The 21,950-nt window shown below is 64.9% G+C and overlaps 2 protein-coding genes across 2 annotated transcripts; both read left to right on the top strand.

Annotated features, from left to right (window-relative positions):
• The first annotated feature begins 1,172 nt into the window (after window positions 1–1,172).
• Scrt1 (scratch family transcriptional repressor 1) lies at window positions 1,173–7,285 on the top strand. The gene is made up of 2 exons (XM_090339630.1): window positions 1,173–2,039; window positions 4,673–7,285. The coding sequence occupies exons 1-2, from the start codon at window positions 1,925–1,927 to the stop codon at window positions 5,608–5,610; spliced, it is 1,053 nt and encodes a 350-aa protein (XP_090195756.1). The 5' UTR covers window positions 1,173–1,924; the 3' UTR covers window positions 5,611–7,285.
• A 4,087-nt stretch (window positions 7,286–11,372) lies between these two features.
• Dgat1 (diacylglycerol O-acyltransferase 1) lies at window positions 11,373–21,584 on the top strand. Its single transcript, XM_090339588.1, has 17 exons — window positions 11,373–11,691; window positions 16,903–16,990; window positions 18,900–18,940; window positions 19,049–19,134; window positions 19,217–19,269; window positions 19,373–19,478; window positions 19,609–19,716; window positions 19,808–19,882; window positions 19,965–20,068; window positions 20,157–20,195; window positions 20,276–20,317; window positions 20,391–20,435; window positions 20,534–20,646; window positions 20,725–20,790; window positions 20,876–20,963; window positions 21,054–21,116; window positions 21,193–21,584. Exons 1-17 carry the CDS (start codon window positions 11,465–11,467, stop codon window positions 21,346–21,348), a joined length of 1,500 nt encoding a protein of 499 aa, XP_090195714.1. The 5' UTR covers window positions 11,373–11,464; the 3' UTR covers window positions 21,349–21,584.
• The last annotated feature ends 366 nt before the right edge of the window (window positions 21,585–21,950 follow it).

The following is a 21,950-nucleotide window of genomic DNA, read 5'->3' as shown; positions in this document are numbered from 1 at the left end:
TCTGCTCAGCGCTCTTCTGTCAAGGGAGCCGGGGGCCAAGGAGGGAGCGGGACGGCGAGGGGCAGGGACGAGAGTGAGAGGCCACGGAGCGAGGGGCCTGCGGAGAGGACGGGGACGGGGCAGAGTAGAGGGGGAGGGCCAGGGGGCCGAGTGCCCGGGTAGAACGAGGACGGAGCCGCCGGAGACTGGGCCAGTGAGGGGACGCAGGGAGGCCGGCGGGACCGGGCCGGGGGCGGGACGGGGCCCGGGGCGGGACGGGGCCCGGGGCGGGACGGGGCCCGGGGGAAGGAGGCGGCGCCCGGCCGCGCCCCCGCGCCCCGAGGGTCCGCGCGTAATGAGGCCTCGGTCCAGATGCGCCCCCAGCCCCGCAATCAACATGCTAATTGGCCCCCGCGCCTCCGGCTGCGCCTCCGCGCGTCCCCGGGGAGCCGAGCCGAGGGGCTCGGCCGGGACCCCCGCCCCGGGCGAGCGCGGCCGGCTGCGGCGCCGCGAGGAGGGGGCCGCGGCCGCCGGAGCGGGAGGGCGCGGGGGCCCGGGCGAGGCGCCCCCGGCCGGGCGGGGAGGGGACAATGGCGGCGCCCGGCCCTCCCGGGCCCGAGGCCCCCGCGCGCGGCCATTGTGCGGCCCGGGCCCCCGCGCCCCGCCATTGGCCGCCGCTCCTGACGTCACGCGGCTGCAAACGCCGGGCGGGCGGGCGGCCGGGAAGGGCTGGCGGCGGGCGGCGGGCGGCGGAGGGGCGGAAGCCACCCCCGGCGCCGAGGGTCTGGAGCGGGGCCGGGCCGGCCCTCTCACCCCGCCGCGCCGGCGGGGTCGGCCGGGATGACCGGGCCTCGGCACTGCGGCACGCGGCGCGTCCGCGCTGCGCCTCCGCCGCCCCAGCCTCCCCCGTGACCCCGGCCCGGGGACGCGTGGGCGCCGGGCCCGCTCGCGTCCCTCCCCACGCGCCGCCGATGCCGTCCCGCCGGCCCGGGAGACCCCGCCGCGCTCGCGGCCCCGCCCTGCGCCGCCCCCCCTCCCGCGCCCGCTTTAAAGCCGGCGGCCGAGCCGGGCCGCACGCAGAGGCTGCTGCGGGCTCGGGAGGCCGGCCCGGAGCTGTCCGAGCGCCGAGCCCCGCCCCCGGCCCCGGCCCCCCCTCCCGCCGCCCGCCCTCGGCCCGCCCTCCCCGCGCTCCCCTCCCCCCGAGGACCCCCGCCCCCCGCCGCCGCCGCCGCCGCCGCCGCTGCCGCCGCCGCCGCCGCCGCTCTCGGGCTGCAGAACAATAAAGCGAGGCTCCCGAGACCCCGGCCGAGGACCCCCGCCGGCGGCGCGGCCCCGAGGCCCGCCCTTCCCCGCCCGCGCCGGCCGAGCGAGCTCGGGCGCTGGCCGCGGTGCTGCCCAGGCCGGCGCTGGCCGCGGTGCTGAAACCGCCGCCGCCGCCGCCACCGCGTCCTCCGGGCCCGGCGCCGCCGCCGCCCCCGGGGCCATGGGGGGCCGCTGACTGAGGCTCCGCCGCGGCGGCGGGGGGGCCGAGCACGGGGGCCGCGGGGCCGGGCCAGCCCTGCACCCATTCGCAGCCTCGGGGCCCGGGACGGAGCCGCCCCCCCTCTCCGCCCCCCCAGCCTCCTCCCCCGCCTGTCCAGGGGCGGCACTGCGGGCTGGGAAGCCGGGACCAGAAGAGGGAAGGAAGGAAGCCAGCCAGCAAGGGAAGAAGGAAGAGCCGCGGCGAGGAGAAAGGCAGGCAGAGGGAAGGCAGAGGGAAGGCAGGAGAGGCGAAGACGAGCGGAGGCGCAGAGGGCGGCGCGGGAGCGGCGCCGGGCGGCAGCCCAGCCGAGCCTGGACAGTGCCCCGGCCGCCCGTCGGATGGTGACGGGGCCCCGCCGCCGCGGCCGCAGCCCCCCCGAGCCCCGGCTCCGCAGGCCCGCCGCGCCGGAGCCCCGCAGGAACCATGCCCAGGTCCTTCCTGGTGAAGAAGGTCAAACTTGACTCGTTCTCTTCGGCAGACCTCGACGGCTCCCACGGGCGCGCCCGCAGCGATCTGGGAGTGCGGCTGCACGAGAAAGGTGCGCTGTGGGCCGGGGCCGGGCAGGGCCGGGGCTGGGGCCGGGCAGGGCCGGGGCCGGGCAGGGCAGGGGCCGGGGCCGGGCAGGGCCAGGCAGGGCCCGGGCCGGGCTCCCGCGGAAAGGGTGGGCGGCTGGAGTGTCAGGCAGAGGCAGGGTTGGGAGAAGCGTCCAGGCAGGAGGCTGAGACTGGAGCCAGGGCTGTGGAGGGGGTGGGGAGAGGGGAGCGAACCCCCGGCTGGACCTCTACCAAGGCGGGGCAGAGTGCAGATGGGGGAGGAGAGGGTGGGGAGAACGCACACACACACCAACACCCCTACTTGGGCAGAGACAAATGGCCAAAAGGGCCACCTGCTGACATGACAAGACCCAGCCCCACCAGCCCATGCAGACTCACGCCCAGAAACCTAGGCCACACCACTACCCTCCTCTTTCCCTTCACTGCACCTCCAGGACCCGGCTAGGAGAATGCTGAGAGCTCCGGGGTCCAACAGGGTGGCCCACCTGTCAGGGCCCAGGTACCAGCAGTATCTTCCCAGGAGAGAAGAGGAGAGGAGAGGAGAGGAGAGGAGAGGAGAGGGGAGGAGAGGAAAGGAGAGGAGAGGAGAGAAGAGGGAAGCAAGCCCAGAGAGCTGGAAGCATGGCAGCTCTTTGTGTAAAGGTGCCCAAGTTCAAGGACAACTGTTTAGCAAGAGTTCAAAGAGGCCAGGAGTGCCAGCAGTGTGGGGTGGCAGAGCCAGTGTGACCTGCAGGAGCAGGAGCCTGTGTGGGCCCATGTGACTGCGTGTGGCCATGTGACTTGGCTTGTGTGTGACCCTGTGTGAGTGTGTGCCTGCCTGTGTGCCACTACATGGGACCATGTGACTCTGAGGGCGCTGTGCACCATGTGACTGCGCGTGTGTCTGGGTGGCTGCATAGGTGACCCTGCATGAGTAGGTGTGCAGCTCGCACTCCGCTGGAACTCCCGAGAGGCCGGGGGGAAAGGAGGAGCAGCCCGTGAAGGGTGTGCGTTTATGACCCGGAGGCTGTGAGATCCATCTTGCACCTTGAGAATAACCGCGGTTGCCAGCATGAGTAATGCTGCCTCCAGCCCCCAGTTCCTGACTGTGGCCCTGGGGTGTCCTAGCTGACGGCTTGTCACGGTCTCCCCGGATGCCGGTGATGAGGCCTGAGAAGGCCTCTCCCAGAAGAGGCAGGGCCCGAGGATGACACGAGTGTGGGGAGAAGAGTGCCTGCAAGGGCTTCAGCTGCAAGGGTAGGGAGCGGGTACAGAGGATGACGGCAGAGGTGGGTGCGAGAGGAGGATGGCGAGGGCCAGCCGTGCTGAGGAGGTAATGGAGGTCTCTGAGGCTTGTTCGCAGACCCAGGGGACCCGAAGGGGCAGCGCCAAGGCTCGGGGACATTCTGAGCTGCGGAGGAGAGCCGGCGGGGACCCCGGAGAGGTGGAGCCCGTGGGGTCTGGGCGAGCAGTCCCGGCTTTGTGCGCGGCGGCGGGTCTGCAGTGTGTTGCATAATCAGGGAAAACTGCTGAAGTGGGGAGAACCCGCGGGGGAGGGGCGGGAGCAGGAGAGGAAGCGCCGCCCCTCCCCCCTGACCTTGAGGTTCGAGGAGGGGGGGCGGCCGCGCCCGCGGATGCGCCCCCCCGGGCGGCGGGCGGCGGCGGCGCGCGGGCGCGGGGCGGCGGGGGCGGAGCCCGCGCCGGCCTCATCCATTCTTCTGCGTCTCTCTTCTCCTCTTTTCTCCTTTCCCGTCTCTTCCCCTCCCTGCCATCGCCATCCCGCCCTGCCGTCCCCTGCTCTCTTCTTTGTCCTCGGGCCTCCACTCTCTTTCCACCCTGGTCTCCCGTCCGTGTCTGCTGCCCCTGTCCTGTGCGTGTCACCCCTGCTCCCCTGTCCTGTGCGTGTCACCCCTGCTCCCCTGCCCCCTATCCTGTGCGTGTCGCCCCCTGTCCCCTGTCCCTGTCCTGTGCGTGTCACTCTCTGTCCCCTGCCCTCTGTCCTTTGCGTGTCACCCCCGTCCCGTGTCCTGTGCGTGTCACCCCTGCTCCCTGTCCCCTGCCCCCTATCCTGTGTGTTGCCCCCTGTCTCCTGCCCGTCCTGTGCGTGTCACCCCCTGTCCCCTGCCCCCTGTCCTGTGCGTGTCACCCCCTGTCCCCTGCCCCCTATCCTGTGTGTTGCCCCTGTCCCTTGCCCCCTATCCCGTGTGTTGCCCCCTGTCTCCTGCCCCTGTCCTGTGCGTGTCACCCCCTGTCCCCTGCCCCCTGTCCTGTGCGTGTTACCCCCTGTTCCCTGTCCTGTGCGGGTCACCCCCGCCCCCTGTCCTGTGCGTGTCACCCCTGCCCCCTGTCCTGTGCATGTCACCCCTGCCCCTGTCCTGTGTGTGTCACCCCCTGTCCCCTGTCCTGTGCGTGTTATCCCCTGTCCCCTATCCTGTGCGTGTCACCCCCTGTCTCCTGCCTGCCCCCTATCCTGTACGTGTTGCCCTCTGCCCCCTGCCCTGTGCGTGTCACCCCTTGTTCCCCCCCCGTCCCGTGCGCGTCGCCCCCCTGTCGCCTGGCCCCCTCCCTGCCCCCTGTCCCGCGCGGCTCGCCCCCGCCCCGGCCCCCCTCCGCTGCCCCTTGTCCGCCTGGCCTACAGGATACCTCAGCGACTACGTGGGTCCCGCGTCGGTCTACGATGGCGACGCCGAAGCGGCCCTGCTCAAGGGGCCGTCCCCGGAGCCCATGTACGCGGCGGCGGTGCGGGGCGAGCTGGGTCCGGCGGCCTCGGGCTCAGCGCCGCCGCCCACTCCCCGCCCGGAGCTGGCCACCGCCGCGGGCGGCTACATCAACGGCGACGCGGCCGTCAGCGAGGGCTACGCGGCCGACGCCTTCTTCATCACCGACGGGCGCTCCCGCCGCAAGGCCGGCCACGCGGGCGCGGCCGCCGCCCCCTCCGCCGCCGCCGCCGCCGCGGCCGCCGCGGCCCCCGAGGGCGACGCGGGGGGCGGGGGCGGCCCGGGCGCGCGCGGCTCGGGGCCGGCGAGCCGGGGCGGCGCGCGCGCGGGGGCGGGCGCCGAGGCGCGTCCGGGGGCGGGGGCCGCGGGGGTCGGGGGCCGGCACGCGTGCGGCGAGTGCGGGAAGACGTACGCCACGTCGTCGAACCTGAGCCGCCACAAGCAGACGCACCGCAGCCTGGACAGCCAGCTGGCGCGGCGCTGCCCGACGTGCGGCAAGGTGTACGTGTCCATGCCGGCCATGGCCATGCACCTGCTCACGCACGACCTGCGCCACAAGTGCGGCGTGTGCGGCAAGGCCTTCTCGCGGCCCTGGCTGCTGCAGGGCCACATGCGCTCGCACACCGGCGAGAAGCCCTTCGGCTGCGCGCACTGCGGCAAGGCCTTCGCCGACCGCTCCAACCTGCGCGCGCACATGCAGACGCACTCGGCCTTCAAGCACTTCCAGTGCAAGCGCTGCAAGAAGAGCTTCGCGCTCAAGTCCTATCTCAACAAGCACTACGAGTCGGCCTGCTTCAAGGGCGGCGCCGGCGGCCCCGCGGCCCCCGCGCCGCCGCAGCTCAGTCCCGTGCAGGCCTAGGGCCGCGGGGCCGCCGCGCAGGCCAGGTCGGCTCTCAGCAATACGGGCCCCCAGGGAAGTGTCTGCGGGAGTCGGGGCGGAGGGGCTGGAGAGCGGGCCCCTCCTCTCAGCAATAGGGGGAGGCAGCCGGCCCTGCCCCCGCTCAGCTCGCCGGGGGCCTCACCAGCCCCTTCAAGCAATAGGGTCCCGAGGGGAGACCCATCCCGAACCCCTCCCCTCTCCTCCAGGGTGCCCCAGGCTTTCTCCCAGCAATAGGGTCGAACAGACCCAGAACCGAACCTCATCTCTCAGTTGAGTCTCTGAAGACAGGGGTGAGGCGAGGTTAGGAGCGCCCTCCTCCTCCCTCCTCTGCGCCCTCCGACCGCGTGGCGGGGACTCAGGTCTTCCCCACCCCCACCCCCCCTGCCCCCCAGCATTCCAGGGAGGGCTTTCCGCCCACACGTCCAGGGAGCCGCAGACCCGGGGAGGAGTGGAAGGGCGAGCTGCGAGGCGTCCCGCCCCCAGGACTCCCGGGAGTGCCCGACGCTGGGGGATCGGGGAGGGGGGCAGGATGGCGGCACCCTCTCCCCTCGGGTTCTTTCTGGGGCCTCAGCGCGGGCCGCCCTCCTACCCTCGCCTCGCATCCTCTGCCAAATCCGAATTCTTCCAGCCCAGTTTCTCGGGCTCTGTCCTCCATATCGAATAATAATGAAGCATATCGAATCGCATGGACTTATCCGACCTACTCAGCTCCCGCTCCCGCCCTGCCCCGGCGCCCCCTGCCTCGTACCCCGGGCGGACACCCGGGGCCGGCGGGCGAGGCGATCCACTGCCCTCCCCACACCTCTGCATTCACTTTGCGGGTAAAGCCCCCCGGGGGGGGGGGGGGTCGCGGACGCGTCCGGTTTCTTCCCTTCTGTATTTGTACGTTTTAGTTTTGAACGGATTGCACTCGGGTTCAGGAGGGTCCCCGGGCCTCGGGACGTCCCGGATCTCTTCCTCCGGTCCTGAGCCCCGCCCCCGGCCGGGCTCTGCCTCCCGGAGCCTCCGACCCCACCCCCCGCCCCGCCCGGGGCGACCCCGCCCCCGAGGCTCAGGCCCCGCCCCCACACGGTTGCCAACTTTTGCCCGTCTATGCCAAAGCCGCGGCGGCACCCCCGCCCCGAGGGCCCGCCCCATTGGCCGCCGCCTTTGTGACGTCACTGCATGCAGCCCCGCCCCTCCCGGCCCTCCCCGGGGCTGCCCGCTCCCCTTCCCTTAGTTAGTCCGATGCCGACTATAGAGCAATAATGCGCACTGCATGCGAAGCTGCCGCAGCCTCTAGAGTTACTGAGAATCAGGTATCCCCCGCCCCTCCGCCCTCTAGGCCCCTAGATCAGGGATGCTGTGCGGGGCCGGCCGCGCAGACTTTCTTTCCCCTTCTCCCCCCACCCCACGGCAGAGCCCGGCGGGCGTCAAGGGCCCGGGGACGGGGGCGGAGGGGCTGCCCCCAGTGTCCCTCCATCAGCCGCCCTCCCCCTCGCTGATCATTGGGCACCTACCCTGTGCCAGGCTGAGTCCTCCCGGGCGGCCCGGGAGGGGGGGCGCGCGCGGGGCACCGGCCCCCGGGCCCACACCGCTCCTCCCTCCCGCCGCAGTGGGGGTCAAGCTCTGACCCGGGCCGGCCGAGCCGGACCCAGCGAGGGCCCCCCCCCCCCCCCGCGCCGTCGCCGCTCCTCCAACTCCGCCACCGCAGGCTCTGCCCCGGGCGGCCCAGGTGCAGCTCGCTGGAACGGCGGAACGGTCCAGCGTCACCCCCGCTCCAGCTAGGCCGCCGCCCGGGACCCGCGGGGACCCGCGTCTCCAGAGCCGCCCCCCGCGCCCGCGGGCGGCCTGCGCAGCCCCGCGCCCCTCCGCACGCGGGGCTGCCCACCTGTGGAGGGGCTCCCCGCTTCGCCCCGCCCCGCCGTGGAAAGCCATGGGCCCCCTCCCGCCCCGTAACTAAGCAGCACAATAACCGACTTAGAGAATTCAGGTAGAAGGAACGTTTAGGTAGCACCTATTTTGTACCGATTCTACACGCAGGGCCCGAGGTGCGGGGCCCTCGGGTGGGGCGGAGGCTGCCGGCCCGCCCCGTCCCCACCCCCGCCTGCGCCCCGCCGCCTTGTACACACTCCCGCCTGGAACCGGCCGGGATTTTTACTCGGGCCGCGCCCCTCTTCCGCCCCCGTTTGGGGCCGGGCCGGCTGGACAGACGGACGGACGGACAGACCTCCTTCCTAAGCACAATAGCACCAGCTCCCCGGAGCGCCGCGCCTCCACGAGGAGAATAAATGCCACTCTTGATAGAATTTGGAGTGTTGGCTGATGTGTCCTCGCCGGGCCGCGCGTCCCCGGTGTCCCCAGCGCCTTCCCGGCTGGTGCTCGCCGCCTGCCGTCCTAGCTCCTCAGGAGGCTGAGGCCTGAGGACCGCGGTTCAAAGCCAGCCAGGGCACCGACGCCCAGGAGACGCTCACCACCCACGAACCTCCAGGAACCGGACGTGGCGCTGTGGCTCAAGGGTAGCGGCAGAGCCCCACGACCAGCCAAAACACAGGGACACACAGCACCAGAAAGCGACCAAGGCGCCGGGGCGGGAAGGTGCGGCGGCCAGGCCTGCCAAGGCCCTCTTGCCGGCCCTGTCCGCTGGAGCAGGCGTCCCCGGGAGGAGCGAAGCAGCTGGTCTGCTTCAGGAGTCCACTCACCCTGCATCTGAGAGGTGCCTTGGCAAGTGGCAAAGGCAGCCCGGCGGCCTCCTGTTGCCCACCACAGCTTCGGGAGGCGACCAGGACGGAGGGCGGTTTGTCAGGAGAATGGAAGGAGCCTGCAGGAGCCCCGGGTGAGCTCACCTCCCCATCCCTAGGTGGCACGGGCTGCTGAGTTCCACTGCCATAGACTCGAACAGGTTACCTTGCTCCATTCACAGCCCAAAGATGCTGGAGACCCTTTCTAAGCCTTAAAACCCTCCCAAGTTTAATTATCCCACCAGGCTTCCAAGCTCGTCGGAAGCTTTGCACCCCGGTTTCTTGTTAACTCGGCCACGTGTACCTTTTTCCCCCAACCAACCTGACCTACTTTTTCCTCATGCAGCAGGCCACACCTTACTCCCTAATGCAGGAGACTCGAGCTTGTCAGTACCTGGTAGCCTGTCCTCAGGCTTCCACACTGGCGGGTCTCTTGTCCTCAGGCCCTACCTCTTTGTGACATGGTAATCTCACTCTCATGGTCACTTGCTGGTTGACAGCTTTGAGAGTGGACATGGCCGAAGCCAATAGGAACCTTCACTCTTCATTGGTTAATGTGCAGTGTCTTTGGACTCAGTGGTAGGCTGGATTATAAATCTGCTCATTCATCTAGCAGTGGGTCTGCCTTCCAGTTTTTACTCCTTATTGGAGGATGGCATCAGAGCCCAATGACATAGAAACACAAAATAGAAGTTTTGCATTCACTGTAGAGAGAATGAGAGGGAGAAGCAATTTCACAACTCAATTTTCCTTTTTTTTTTTTTTTTTTTTTTTTTGCCAGTCCTGGGCTTGAGTCCAGGACTTGAAACCTGTCCTTGGACTTTTTCAAGGCTAGAGCTCTACCACTTGAGCCTCAGCACCACTTCCGGCTTTTTTTCCCTATGTATATGGTACTGAGGAATGAAACCCCGGTCTTCGTGCATGCTAGGCAAGCACTCTACCACTGAGGCAAACTCCCGGCCCTCTCTCTCTCTCTCTTTTTTTTTTTTGTGGGTCCTGGGGCATGAACTCAGGGCCTGAGTCCTATCCTCGGGCTTTTTCCTGAAGGCCAGCACTCTACCACTTGAACCATGGTACCACTTCTGGCTTTTTTCTGTATACATGGTTCTGAGGAATTGAACCCGCGTCTTTGTGGAAGCTAGGCAAGCACTTTACCACTAGGCCAAACTTCCAGCCCTTCACAACACATTTCTTTTTTTTTTCTTTCTTTCCTTCTTTTCTTTCCCTCCTCCTCCTCCTCCTCCTCCTCCTGGTCCTCCTCCTCCTCCTCCTCCTCCTCCTCCTCCTTGTCCTCCTTTCTTTTTCAGTCATGGAGCTCTAGTTCTGGATCTGTGCGCTGTGCCTGAGCTCCTCAGCTCAAGGCTAGCATTACACCACTTGAGTCACAGCTCCACTTCTGGCCTTTTCTCTTGATGTGTTACTGAGAAATTGAACTCAAGGCTTCCAGGCAAACATTCTGCCATTAAGCCACATCTCCAGCCAATCCCATAACTCATTTCTATGGTCTAGGTTTTCAAAGGTATATTCTTCTCCATCCAGCCTCCTTTTGGATCAGTTCTCACGAAGACTTAGCCTTGTCTGCTCAGGCCCAGGGCCAGCAGCTTCCCGTCCAGGTCCCGGGGCTTGAGCTCGGGTCTGGCACGCCATGTGCCTGCATCTTTTCCTGTTGACGTGGGTCTGAGGAGTGGAGCCTGTGGCTTCACACATGCTAGGCCCTCTACCACTCCACCACCTTCCCAGCTCCGGGGCCAGCAGCTTTGATGAGGATCAAGCCTCGGGGCAGGGGATGAGGCTGACCCACAGGGTCAGGGTACGCGTGTGAGGGGCTGTCCGGATGCGGCTCTCCTTTGTGGGCTACGAGACTCTGCCTGGAAGGGGCCGCGGAGTGTGGCCTAGCAAGCGCAGAGCCTGGGTTCAAGGCCTCGGCATGTACCCAGAAGACGCGGGAGAGGAGTCGTGGCTCAGGCGGTGGGGCGCCGAGGTCAAGCCCCTGGACCCCCAGACGGGGAGCAGCAGGGCCGGGCGGGGCAGGGGACGGGACGGACCCGAGGTCTGCAGCCAGGAGCCGCGGGCGGGCGGCGGGGCGCCGGTCATCCAGCGCCTCCCGCCCCCTCCCCCTCCCCCCATGCCTGGTCCCCACCCTCTACACCTCCCCCTCCCCCCGCCTCGTCCCCGCCCCCTTCCCTCCCCCCATGCCTCGTCCCCGCCCTCTACACCCCCCAGCCTCGTCCCCGCCCACTCCACCTCCCCCCTGCCTCGTCCCCGCCCTCTACACCTCCCCTCCCCCCTCGTCCCCGCCCCCTCCACCTCCCCCCAGCCTCGTCCCCGCCCCCTCCACCTCCCCCCTGCCTCGTCCCCGCCCTCTACACCTCCCCCTCCCCCCTTGTCCCCGCCCACTCCACCTCCACCTCCCCCTCGTCCCCGCCCCCTCCACCTCCCCCCAGCCTCGTCCCCGCCCCCTCCACCTCTCCCCTGCCTCGTCCCCGCCCTCTCCACCTCCCCATCCCCCCTCGTCCCCGCCTCTTCCCCCTCCCCCATCGCCTCATCCCGCCATCTACACCTCCCCCTCCCCGCCTCGTCCCCACCCTCTACACCTCCACCCCTCGTCCCCGCCCCCTCCACCTCCACCTCCCCCCAGCCTCATCCCCGCCCTCTCCCCCCCCCCCCCCCCCCCGCCTCGTCCCGTCCTCTACACCTCCCCCCAGCCTCGTCCCCGCCCTCTACACCTCCCCCTCCCCCCTGGTCCCCGCCCCCTCCACCTCCCCCCTTGCCTCGTCCCCGCCCCCTCCACCTCCCCCCCTGCCTCGTCCCCGCCCCCTCCACCTCCAGGCCCCGCAGCCCCAGTCCCCCGCTCTCCGGGCCGCAGCTCCGCCTCCCCGGCGTGGCGGCGGCGTCGCCTACAAGTCCCGGCGTGCCCCGCGCGGCCGCCGCCCCGCCCCCCGGCCGGGGCTATAAGGGGCCTGGGCCGCGGGCGCCGGCGGGCGTCTCGAGCGCGGCCCGGACGGCTGCGGCGGCTGCGGCGGCCGGCAGGGGGCGGTGCGGCCGTTACTCGGCGTCCGGAGGCGGGGCCGCGGGGCCCAGGACTCGGCCGGGCGGAGGTGCGGGCCGCGGCCATGGGCGATCGCGGCGGCGCGGGCGGCTCCCGGCGCCGGAGGACGGGCTCCAGGCCCTCGGGCCCGGGCGGCGGCGGCGGCGGGCCCGGGGCGGCGGCGGAGGAGGCGGCGGTGCGGGACGGCGCGGCCGGTCCCGACGCGGGCGCCGCGGGAGACGCGCCGGCCCGGGGGTCTCCGCGGCTCAAGGACGGAGGCGCCGCCGTGGGCAGTGGCCACTGGGAGCTGAGGTAACGGAGCGGCCCCGACCCCGCGCCGCTGCCCCGTCAAGGCCACCCAGGTGGGGGCGGTCGTCAGGCCCGCGGGGCCCACGCACCCTTCCTGAGGGCCCGCCGGGGCCTGGATCCCGGGCAGGGCGGGGGAGGGGAGGGGAGGCTGTCACGGGGGGAGGGCAGGGGGGAGGGCAGGGGGGAGGCGGCCGTCACGGGGGGAGGGCAGGGGGGAGGCGGCCGTCACGGGGGGAGGGCAGGGGGGAGGCTGCTGTCACGAAGGGGGGGAGGACAGGGGGGAGGCTGCTGTCACGGGGGGAGGGCAGAGGGGTGGCTGCTGTCACGGGGGGAGGGCAGGGGGGAGGCTGTCGTCACGGAGGGGGGGTTCAGGGGGGAGGGCAGGGGGAGGCTGCCGTCTGGGGGTTCCCTGAGGGCAGGGGGGAGGCTACCTTCACAGGGTTCCCGGAGGGCTGGGGGGAGGCTGCCGTCAGGGGGGGGTCAGGCGGGAGGGCAGGGGGGTGGCTGCCGTCTGGGGGTTCCCTGAGGGCAGGGGGGAGGCTACCTTCACAGGGTTCCCGGAGGGCAGGGGGGAGGCTGCCGTCAGGGGGGGGTCAGGCGGGAGGGCAGGGGGGTGGCTGCCGTCTGGGGGTTCCCTGAGGGCAGGGGGGAGGCTACCTTCACAGGGTTCCCGGAGGGCAGGGGGGAGGCTGCCGTCAGGGGGGGGTCAGGCGGGAGGGCAGGGGGGTGGCTGCCGTCTGGGGGTTCCCTGAGGGCAGGGGGGAGGCTGCCGTCTCCGGGGTGCCCCGAGGGCAGGGAGAGGCTGCCTTCTGGGGGTGCCCTGCCGTCTTGGGGGTGCCCCGAGGGCAGGACGCGCCTCTCCAGGCTGGTCTGGGCCGGGGGCAGCGGCACAGAAGTTTCTGGTCCGGGCAGACTTTCCCGAGTGTCGGCTTGTCCAGGAGGCCCCTCCGGGCCACAGAGCTGTGTCCTGCGTGGAGACCCGGATTCCCGGGTGGGGGCCCAGGAAGCTTCACTGTGCACGTCTGCAGGAGGGGACCTGCCTCCCTGAGTGGGGGGCCGTGGCCAGGGCCCCAGGCCACCCGTACACCTTTTCTGGGCACCCTCCTGGGGGCCTAAGGGACTGCTCAGAAACAAGCTGAGGGGCGAGGAGGAAGGAGGCAGTGGGTGTTTTGATTGGCAGGGCCTGGCTCTTTCACTAGGGGAGGGAGGGAGGCCCAAAGGCTGTCTTTTGGGGTACTCACAGTTCACCTGGGAGATAAGATAAACCTTGGTAGGAGGCAGGTGTGGCACAGTGCGGACGAAGGTCAGTAAAGACTCCCTGAGGATCCTGTGGGGGAGGGGCCCTCGGGTGGGTCTGGGGTGGTGCTGAGGGAGGGGCTGGATTGGAAGGTTCTGGAGTCTCCCTCCACTGGTTGTCCCAAGTTGCCCCTCTCTTCAGGTGCCAAGGGGAGGATGAGCGGGACCTTCAGAGGGGGTGGAATTGGGATCCTCTGGTATGAGATTGGGAGAGAGGTCTCAGCTGGGGACCCAGGTCCCACGTGAGGGTAGCCAGGGGGGTGCATTTAGGTTCCTCCTCTACATTGGTGAGTCTGTGCTCCTGTGCTGTGAGTGCTTCGCAGAGTCCCGCCTGGATGGCTGTCCCTGGGCATCCCTCCCACTGGGCTGCCTCAGCTCCTCAAGCTGACCCCACCCCTCCTGAAGTGAGATGCATGTGCTCCGCTCTCAACCCTGGGTGCAGGCCCCTGCTCCAGTGCTCCGTTCTCCTGCTGGCCAGGCCAGGCCTTGTTCTCACTGTGCTTTGGGACTTGGCCTGTATGTAGCTCACTCCCTGTCACTCCTTGCCAAAGCCTCTCCTCTTCCCTGCTTGTTGCTGCTCTTGGCCCAGCCCAGCCCTTCCTTTCTCCCTTCCTCCTAATTCTGCTGACTCCCGCCTCCTCCCCTCCCCAACATTTCCTGTTCACCTTGGGCTGAGCAGGTGGGCCAGGCTCTGGGTGTGAACTCACTTCTGCCCTGTGGCTAGGTGAGCCTGCAAGGAAAGGCTCCCATCCTGCTTGCCTCTGCTCTCAGTTTGGTCTGGAGACTTGAGAAGCCTGTTCCAGTAATCTGTGCCCCAGGGCTAGAGGATGGCACAGAGGAAGTGCCAAGGAGGTGATGCTGGCTTGGAGGGTTGAGTCACTTTGCTTCCCTCCTTGCTCAGCGAAGCCCTGGACCACTTAGTCCATGCTTTACACCGCTTTTGGGAGCAGCACAACCTAGGTGTGTGTGTGTGTGTGTGTGTGGTAGAGGTGCTCGGGTTTCTGCCTTAGCAAGTCCCACATGAGAGGAGAGGAGGCCACTGCCTCCTGCTTTGCCTCACATTCGCCAGAGTCAGCCTGGTGGCTGTGGGAGGGAAGGAGGAGGGTTGTTCCACGTCTTGAGTGTGAGACAGCTGGAAGATCCAGGACATGAGTGGGCTTTCAGTAGGTTAGAGGGTGACGGAGACTGCCTTACGGGGCCCTCTGGCTGGCTCCTCCCTCCCCTGCTGGCCGTCTCGTGGCATGCCCTCCAGTCCAGGTGGTGCTCTGGCAAGTACCTCCTCTGTGGGTATTGGTAGATACCCCCTCTTCCCAGCCAGGGTTGTCTGACCTAGAAGGGGAGGGGCTTCCTGGGCCGAAGGCAGGGTAGTGGGAATGCTGCCCAGTGGAGAGTGGTCCCCGTGTGAGCACTTGAGGAAGGGACTTGGAAAAAGCTCTTATGACATCTTGGGTCAGCTTTGGAAAACAAGACCCTTTCCCTACTTCTGTCCTAATCATGGCGACAGCTGGAGATAACGCAGCATGGGCTTCTTGGTCCCTTCACCCCCAGCCCAAAGGGGAAAGAGGTCATATTATTGTGAAACAGTCGTTGTGGTGTGAGGACAGCAGTTAGACCAGCCGAGAGACTTCCAGATAGTTCAGTGAAAGAAAATAAGCTTCAGGGCTGGGAGTATGACCTAGGAGTTAGAGTGCTCGCCTGGCATGCATGTAGGCCTGGGTTCAAATCCTTCACACCACTTACACAGTGGTGTGTGTGTTGTGCTGTGGCTCACCAAGGACAGTGCTAAGGTCTTGAGCTCAAGTCCTAGGATACACTGGCAGAAAAGGAAAAGAAAGAGAGAAAGAGGAAAAGAAGGAGGAGAGAAGCAGTGCAGTTAGGAGGCCCACCCCATCTAACTAATGCCTAGGGAAGCAGGCCATCCTGCTGGTCGTCCTCCTGGTGCTGTATCTCTGGGGAGTCTCATACCTATCCTGTTGGAGGTTACAGACTGTGAGCAGCATTGGTTGAAATGTTGCCTTAAATTAAGTGTGTCAGTTCTTTAGAAAGTCAAATGTAGCCGGTCACGGTGACTCACACCTGAAATCCTAGCTACTCAGGAGGCTGTGATCTGAGGATCAAGGTTCAAAGCCAGCTTGGGCACAAAAGGACTCTTATCTCCAATTAACCTCTAGAAAACGGGAAGTGGGGCTTGGCTCAAGGGGTAGGGTGGCAGCTCAAGGACAACGCCTAGGCCAAGTTCAAGCCCCATGACCCACCAAAAAAAAAAAAAAAAAAGAAAAAAAAGAAATGCAGACATGGGGTAGGGGGTAGGGAGAAAAGAGGTTCAGGTAGAAATCACCACAGGCTTGTTGGATAGAAGAAGGCCAGGCCTACATTTGGGGGGCAGTTTAGACAATGGCAGGGGCCAAGGTTGGGCTTGCTGTTTGAGGTGACCAGTAAGAAGGGTATGACAAGCCAGGTGTGGTGGGTCTCTCCTGTCATCCTAGCCACTCGGGAGGCTGAGATCTGAGGATCGTGGTTCAAGGCCAGCCCAGGTACTGAAGACCATGAGACTCTGATCTCCAGTGAACCACCAGAAAATGGGAAGTGGGGCTTGGCTCAGGGACAGTGCCCAGGCCCAGAGTTCAAGTCCTCATGACCCAGAAAAAAAAAACAAAAAACAAAAAAAACCCCAGAAGGGTATGAGCATCTTCCTACCAGCCCAGGCTACTGGAGCCTATTGTGGATGGACTAGACACTAAGCAGACCTTGGTCTGGGGATAAAGGTTGGGCTTGTTGGCATTGCCTCTCAGCTCTCTTGGCCCCTCTCCTGGCTGTGAGACTGCTGATCCCAACCAGAGCTGACTTGCTCTGTGGCACTGAGGTGAGGTTGTCCCCAAGAGGCCTCTGCCTGCAGCTGGCCTTGTGACATATCTCTTGCCCAGATGACTCAAGGCAGATACATGAGTGGTGAGCAGGAAGAGGAGACACTTGCTCGCTTCTTGCAAAACCAAGACCTTGCTCAATTCCTTCCTTCCTTTCTTTATTTTCTTTTTTTCTATGGGGCTTCGTGGTGGCACAACAGCTGGAGGGCAAGGTGGCGCCTCAGCTAGTATGAGTGAGCCAGGGTGCTGGTTCCTGGGATTTGGGCTCTGGTCACTGTTCCGTTGTTGTTTCTGCCAGGGGCTGGGCCTTGTCCAGCCATACCATACAGTGGACACTTGGCTGGTGGTTTGGTAGAGTCTCACTGGGTGTCCCTTACCTCCGCGCTATGTGGGAATTTCCCACAAGTGAGGCCTCCCTCATATCGGGTTCCTGGTCTTGCTGAGTGTCTTTTACCCATCAGCTTCAGTCAAAGCAGGAACTCAGAATTTGCTGTGAGCATACAAGGGCCAAGTCATTGACCCAGAAAGGGGTATGTTAGGCCGGGTACTTGGCTGGCCTTTGGCCTGGGCACCTGTGTCCACTATGGGTGCCTAGCGCTAACTACCATGGGTGCTAGTGTGGGCCAAATGAGCAGTGCGGACTCCATTTCTGACCCTTGGCCCAGGAATGCCAGCTGGTGACAAGTAGGGACACAGATCCTCAGATTAGTGTCCTAAGAGCCTGGTTCTAGTCTGGGTCTGGGGCTTCTGGTGAGTAGCCCTAGTTTCTTGGCCTAAAATGCCTGAGCCCCGCATAGGCCTGGGAAACTCCGTGTGTGTGTGTGTGTGTGTGTGTGTGTGTGTGTGTGTGTGTGTGTGTGTGTGTGTGTGTGTGTTCCTGAGAACTTTGCCCACTGTAGCTCCCTGGCTTCTGGCATGACCTTGCCTGGCTTCTTCCCCAACTTCTCGATGGGGAAGGAGGGGAGAGTGGACACAGAGGTGGTTTGGATGGCACGAGGCCCCATCTTGCCCAGTAGCATCTGCTCACAGGTGGGGCCTCTCCCTTCTTTGCCAGGTGCCATCGCTTGCAGGATTCCCTGTTCAGCTCAGATAGTGGTTTCAGCAACTACCGTGGCATCCTGAATTGGTGTGTGGTGATGCTGGTGAGTAGGGTGGGGAATGGGAGCAGGCCCGCCCGTGGTCTTGCTATGGACACAGTCTCTGCTGTGAGTGTGTGTGACCTGGGGTGTGTGCCTAAGAATGGTGGAAGGAAGAAGGGGGAGTCTCTGGAGTGCCACATGGGATTTCACTGACTTCCAGGAGAGCCTTGTGGGTAGTGGGGGCTGACTCTGACTGTGAGAGCCGAACCCCAGGGGTGGAGGGTCCGGTCCTCTTCATCCCTAGCTGGCAACCATGAAGGGCAGAGAGAGGACTAGTAGTCACCCTCTTATCCCACCTCTGGCTAACTGTGAAAGAAGTCTTGGGGGATCCTGTGCCACCGGGGCCTCTGGCCCAGTCTCTCAGCCATGGGTACTTGTGGATGGAGCCTTGGGCCAGGTCCAAGGTCTTCTGCCTCTGGGGCCTGGACCCTTTGTGTGGGTGTGGCAGGAACTCCACCCTAGGAGCCAGTGCAGCTGGAGGCTCAAAGGGCGGCCTGAAGGGCAGGGCTAGGGGCAACCTTTGCCCAGTCTCTACCAGAGATGATGTGGCCTGAGGTCTTTGAACCCACCCAGAAGTGGCTGCTTTTGCTTGAGCCTATCTCCTCTGGCTGCCAGTGTGGGAGGGGCTCCACGTACACCACACATGGCCATGTCTCAGGAGGGTCCAGGCTTCCAGCACCCTTGCCCTGGAGACAGCCTCATGTCTCATCTCAGGGGGGTCCACAAGAGAGGAGCTATGGCATTTCTTCAGCCCAGACTGATCTAAAAAAGAGGCCTCTGGGCCGAGAGCATGGGCTAGGCCTAGTGGTAGAGAGCTTGCCTCGCATGCATGAAGCACCGGGTTCCATTCCTTGGTACCACATACACAGAAAAAAAACAGAAGTGGTGCTGTGGCTCAAGTGGCAGAGCTCTAGCCTTGAAAAAAACCCCAAGGACAGTGCCCAAGCCCTAAGTTAAAGAGAAAAATGAAGTAAAAGAAAGGCCCCTGGAGGTACTCAGGTAGTACTTTGTTTCCTGTAGCCTTGCCGCTGCTTTTGTTCTTGTGCTCGTCCTGTCGAGGGGTTGTGCACCCGAGGTCTGTCTGTCCCCTTGGCCTAGTGGGGCTTTCAGGAGAGGCCTCACTGCAGGGCCGATACTGTAGGGCCACATGTTTGGCTGGTAGGTTGATGGTGGGGGAGGCGGCAGCCTCTAGGCTTTCCACATCCTCCGTGAAGCCTTCCCTGAACACCCAGGCATGAGGCCCTAACGTGTTCCTTGGTTCCTGCTGCCTGTCCATCTCACAGGACCTGGGCCCCCGGAGGCAGGCTAAGCTGGTGGTATCAGGACGCAGCTCCTGGGGACTGGAGCATTGTTAGGGCAGCCGATTCGAGCACCTCATCCCTGACCCTGGCGACTTTGGTAAAGCCTGCTGCAGCTCCTTGCCACTGAGCTGCGTGCTGTAGGGGGGCTGGCCCATCTGGGAGAACTGTGCCCAGGATCTGGGCGGCTGCTCACCCTCCTCAGCCTGGTCCTCCGGTAGGGTCTGACCCTGGAGCTCAGCTCTGGCAGACTTCTCCCATGTGGGTGTAGGGGCTTTGGCAGCACTGGTAACAGGAGGCTCCACCCAGCATGGTGAGACAATGGCTGCCGCACAGTGGGCTTGTCTGCATGGCACTTGGGAAGGCTCTGCTAGCAGGACCAGTCTCTCCTGCAGAGGACAACCAGAGGCTTTTCTTTGCCCTATACTGGTGTGTGGTCAGGTTGGTGGTGAGTCTCAGAGCTTGGTGTTAAAGACCAGTGTGGCTGTGATTTTAGGATGGAGGCTGCTGCCCTGGCCTAGGGTCTGTGCTTCAGAGGGATCCGGGGAGCGGAGAGGTGCTGATTTGAGTAAGATGGGGCCCGTATTAGCAGGCTGAGCCTGTGTCTCTTGCAGATCCTGAGCAATGCACGGTTGTTTCTGGAGAACCTCATCAAGTGAGTAAAGATGGTAGGCCCTTCCCGAATCCCCCGCTGTCTGGTGAGGCTGTTCTGGGCCAGGCCCCACACCCACACCCACTCAGGCTTCCACTGCCCCACTTCCAGGTACGGCATCCTGGTGGACCCCATCCAGGTGGTGTCTCTGTTCCTAAAGGACCCCTATAACTGGCCTGCTCCATGCCTGGTTATTGGTGAGCTGGGCTCAAAAGCGGGCCATGGGTGGGGACCAGCTGACCTGGGCCCGAGCCTTCCTCACGGCATCTCTGTCCTCAGTGGCCAACATCTTTGCTGTGGCTGCGTTTCACATTGAAAAGCGCCTGGCAGTGGTAAGTGGTGCCCGCCCTTATCCCTGGCACAGCCGCCAGGGGTCTGCCTGAGGCTGGGCTTGCTGGAGGGAGGAGCCGGGCTGAGTGCGCTGCTCCTTCCCAGGGTGCCCTGACAGAGCAGGCGGGGCTGCTGCTGCACGTGGCCAATCTGGTGACCATCCTCTGCTTCCCGGCAGCTGTGTCTTTACTGGTTCAGTCCATCACTCCAGGTGTGCCGCCCCACCCTCACCAGGCCAGCTCCTTTTGGGCTGCACCCAGGCTCCATCTGGTGGATGTGGACCCTGTGTACATGGGCGGCTGCGGCGTGGGTGGCCGTGGGCTAAGATGCTTCTTCTGCAGTGGGCTCCTTGCTGGCTCTGGCATCGTACTCCATCCTCTTCCTCAAGCTGTTCTCCTACCGGGATGTCAACTTGTGGTGTCGTCAGCACAGGGTCCAGGCTAAGGCGGGTAGGGTTTGCGAGTCTGGGGCTTACCTGGGGTCTGGCCTGAGCAACATGGCCCAGCCTACTGTCCTCACCCTCCCCCGCCATGCTTACAGCCTCTGCGGGGAAGGCCAGTGGAACCGGCACTCAGCAGCACACCGTGAGCTACCCAGACAACCTGACCTACCGTGGTGAGGACCCATGGGGCAGGGCCTCCCTGAGGCTTGAGGCAAGATGGCCAGTCTGGCTCCAGCCGCCACCCTTCCCTTCCAGATCTCTACTACTTCATTTTTGCCCCAACTTTGTGTTATGAACTCAACTTCCCCCGCTCCCCACGAATCCGAAAGCGCTTTCTGCTGCGGCGGGTTCTTGAGATGGTGAGGTTTGGGGTGAGGAGGGGTCACCAGGTGTTGGGTCGGGGCCCCAGACGCAGTCTCAGGTGGCGCCTGTCTGCTTCCTCCCCAGCTGTTCTTCACGCAGCTCCAGGTGGGGCTCATACAGCAGGTAGGTGTGACGAGTGGCGCGTGGGTAGGGCTCAGCGCAATGGGGACACTTAAGAATGAACGTGGTGCCTTCTTTTGCAGTGGATGGTACCTACCATCCAAAACTCCATGAAGACCTTCAAGGTGAGCTCAGGGACCCAGGGCTGGAGTGGGTGGAAGCAGAGGCCGTGTTGGCTGAGGCAGCCTCTTTCTGTAGGATATGGACTACTCTCGCATCATTGAGCGCCTCCTGAAGCTGGCGGTGAGTGCCTGGGGTTCGAGGATGAAGTGAGCCTGAGAGACGGGTGTATGTGGGGAGGGGGGAGGTGTTCTAGAACCTGAAGCCCCTTCCCTCCGCAGGTCCCCAACCACCTCATCTGGCTCATCTTCTTCTACTGGCTCTTCCATTCCTGCCTGAATGCTGTGGCAGAGCTTATGCAGTTTGGAGACCGGGAGTTCTACAGGGACTGGTGGTGGGTTGCCTTACCCATGGTCCCCTGGGCCTGGCGGGCTAGGGCGGCACACTCTGACTCACCATCTCTTGACCCCAGGAACTCAGAGTCTGTCACCTACTTCTGGCAGAACTGGAACATCCCCGTGCATAAGTGGTGCAGCAGGTGGGTCATCTGAGCACATGCGGGGTGTGGGCGCTGAGCCGGGCCATTTCTCAGGGCCTCATCCTTTGGCCTCTGTTCTCTGTAGACACTTCTACAAGCCCCTGCTCCGACGGGGCAGCAGCAAATGGCTGGCCAGGGCAGGAGTATTCCTGGCTTCAGCCTTCTTCCATGAGGTCAGTGTTCTGCCATCTTTCCTTTTGCCTGCCCTCTGGGCAGGGGTGTGACCAGCAGGGACACACACACACCCTCTTTTCTTATTCCAGTACCTGGTAAGCATCCCCCTTCGGATGTTCCGTCTCTGGGCATTCACCGCCATGATAGCTCAGGTGAGCAACCCCTCACCCACTGGCCTTCCCCCTGTCACGGCTTTGGCTAACTGACCATGGCCCCACATGTCCCCAGATCCCTCTGGCCTGGCTGGTGGGCAACTTCTTCCAGGGTAACTATGGCAACGCAGCTGTGTGGCTGACACTCATCATCGGGCAGCCAGTGGCTGTGCTCATGTACGTCCATGACTATTACGTGCTCAACTACGAGGCCCCGGCTGTGGGGGCCTGAACCGCCCCGCCCAAGGCCCAGACTCTGCTCCCCATGGCTACAGCCAGCCCACCTGCACAGAGGCCTGGAGTGCTGAAAGGGCCCTGGTTACCTGGACCTTCCTCCTGCTTCAGGAGGCCTTTCCGCCCCTATGGGGCTCCCTCTTGCTCTGAGCACCAGCACCCAGCTGGCAGGAGCCAGTGCTGTGTTCTGCTAACCAGGGGACAAGGGTGTCAATAAAACGCTGTCCAGAGTGACCTCCCGAAGCCTGGTGGGGGTGGGGGCAGTGGCAGTGACCCCTGCTCAAGGCTATGATGCTGGTGGATCTGCAGACTTTTTTTTTTAACTAGTCCTGGGCTTGAACTCGGGGACTGAGCACTGTCCTTGGGCTTTCTCAAGGCTACAGCTCTACCACTTGAGCCTCAGCACCACTTCTGGCTTTTTAATGTATGTGGTACAGAGGAATCGAATCTGAGTCTTCATGTATACTAGGCAAGCACTCTACCACTAGGCCAAACTCCTGGCTCCTGTGCAGCCATTTTGTGAACCCATGTTCTTCTGGGTTGTGTGAGACTGCTTAGCTGCAGAATAGGCTACAGGCCAGCTGAAGTACCACTTGTCCT

The sequence above is a fragment of the Megascapheus bottae genome, chromosome 9 (assembly GCF_031878675.1).
Source record: "Megascapheus bottae isolate mThoBot1 chromosome 9, mThoBot2.hap1, whole genome shotgun sequence".
NCBI classification, from domain to species: domain Eukaryota; kingdom Metazoa; phylum Chordata; class Mammalia; order Rodentia; family Geomyidae; genus Megascapheus; species Megascapheus bottae.
The sequence above is the reverse complement of the archived record's forward strand: the minus strand, read 5'-3'. Positions and strand labels throughout refer to the sequence as shown.

Excerpts from the sequence above, each read along its gene's own strand:
- Scrt1 (XM_090339630.1), top strand. The coding sequence starts at position 1,925 with ATGCCCAGGTCCTTCCTGGTGAAGAAGGTCAAACTTGACTCGTTCTCT. Across the intron at positions 2,040-4,672 it reads AGTGCGGCTGCACGAGAAAG|GATACCTCAGCGACTACGTG; the intron begins GTGCGCTGTGGG and ends CCTGGCCTACAG.
- Dgat1 (XM_090339588.1), top strand. The coding sequence starts at position 11,465 with ATGGGCGATCGCGGCGGCGCGGGCGGCTCCCGGCGCCGGAGGACGGGC. Across the intron at positions 19,270-19,372 it reads TTGAAAAGCGCCTGGCAGTG|GGTGCCCTGACAGAGCAGGC; the intron begins GTAAGTGGTGCC and ends GCTCCTTCCCAG. Across the intron at positions 20,647-20,724 it reads GAGTTCTACAGGGACTGGTG|GAACTCAGAGTCTGTCACCT; the intron begins GTGGGTTGCCTT and ends TCTTGACCCCAG.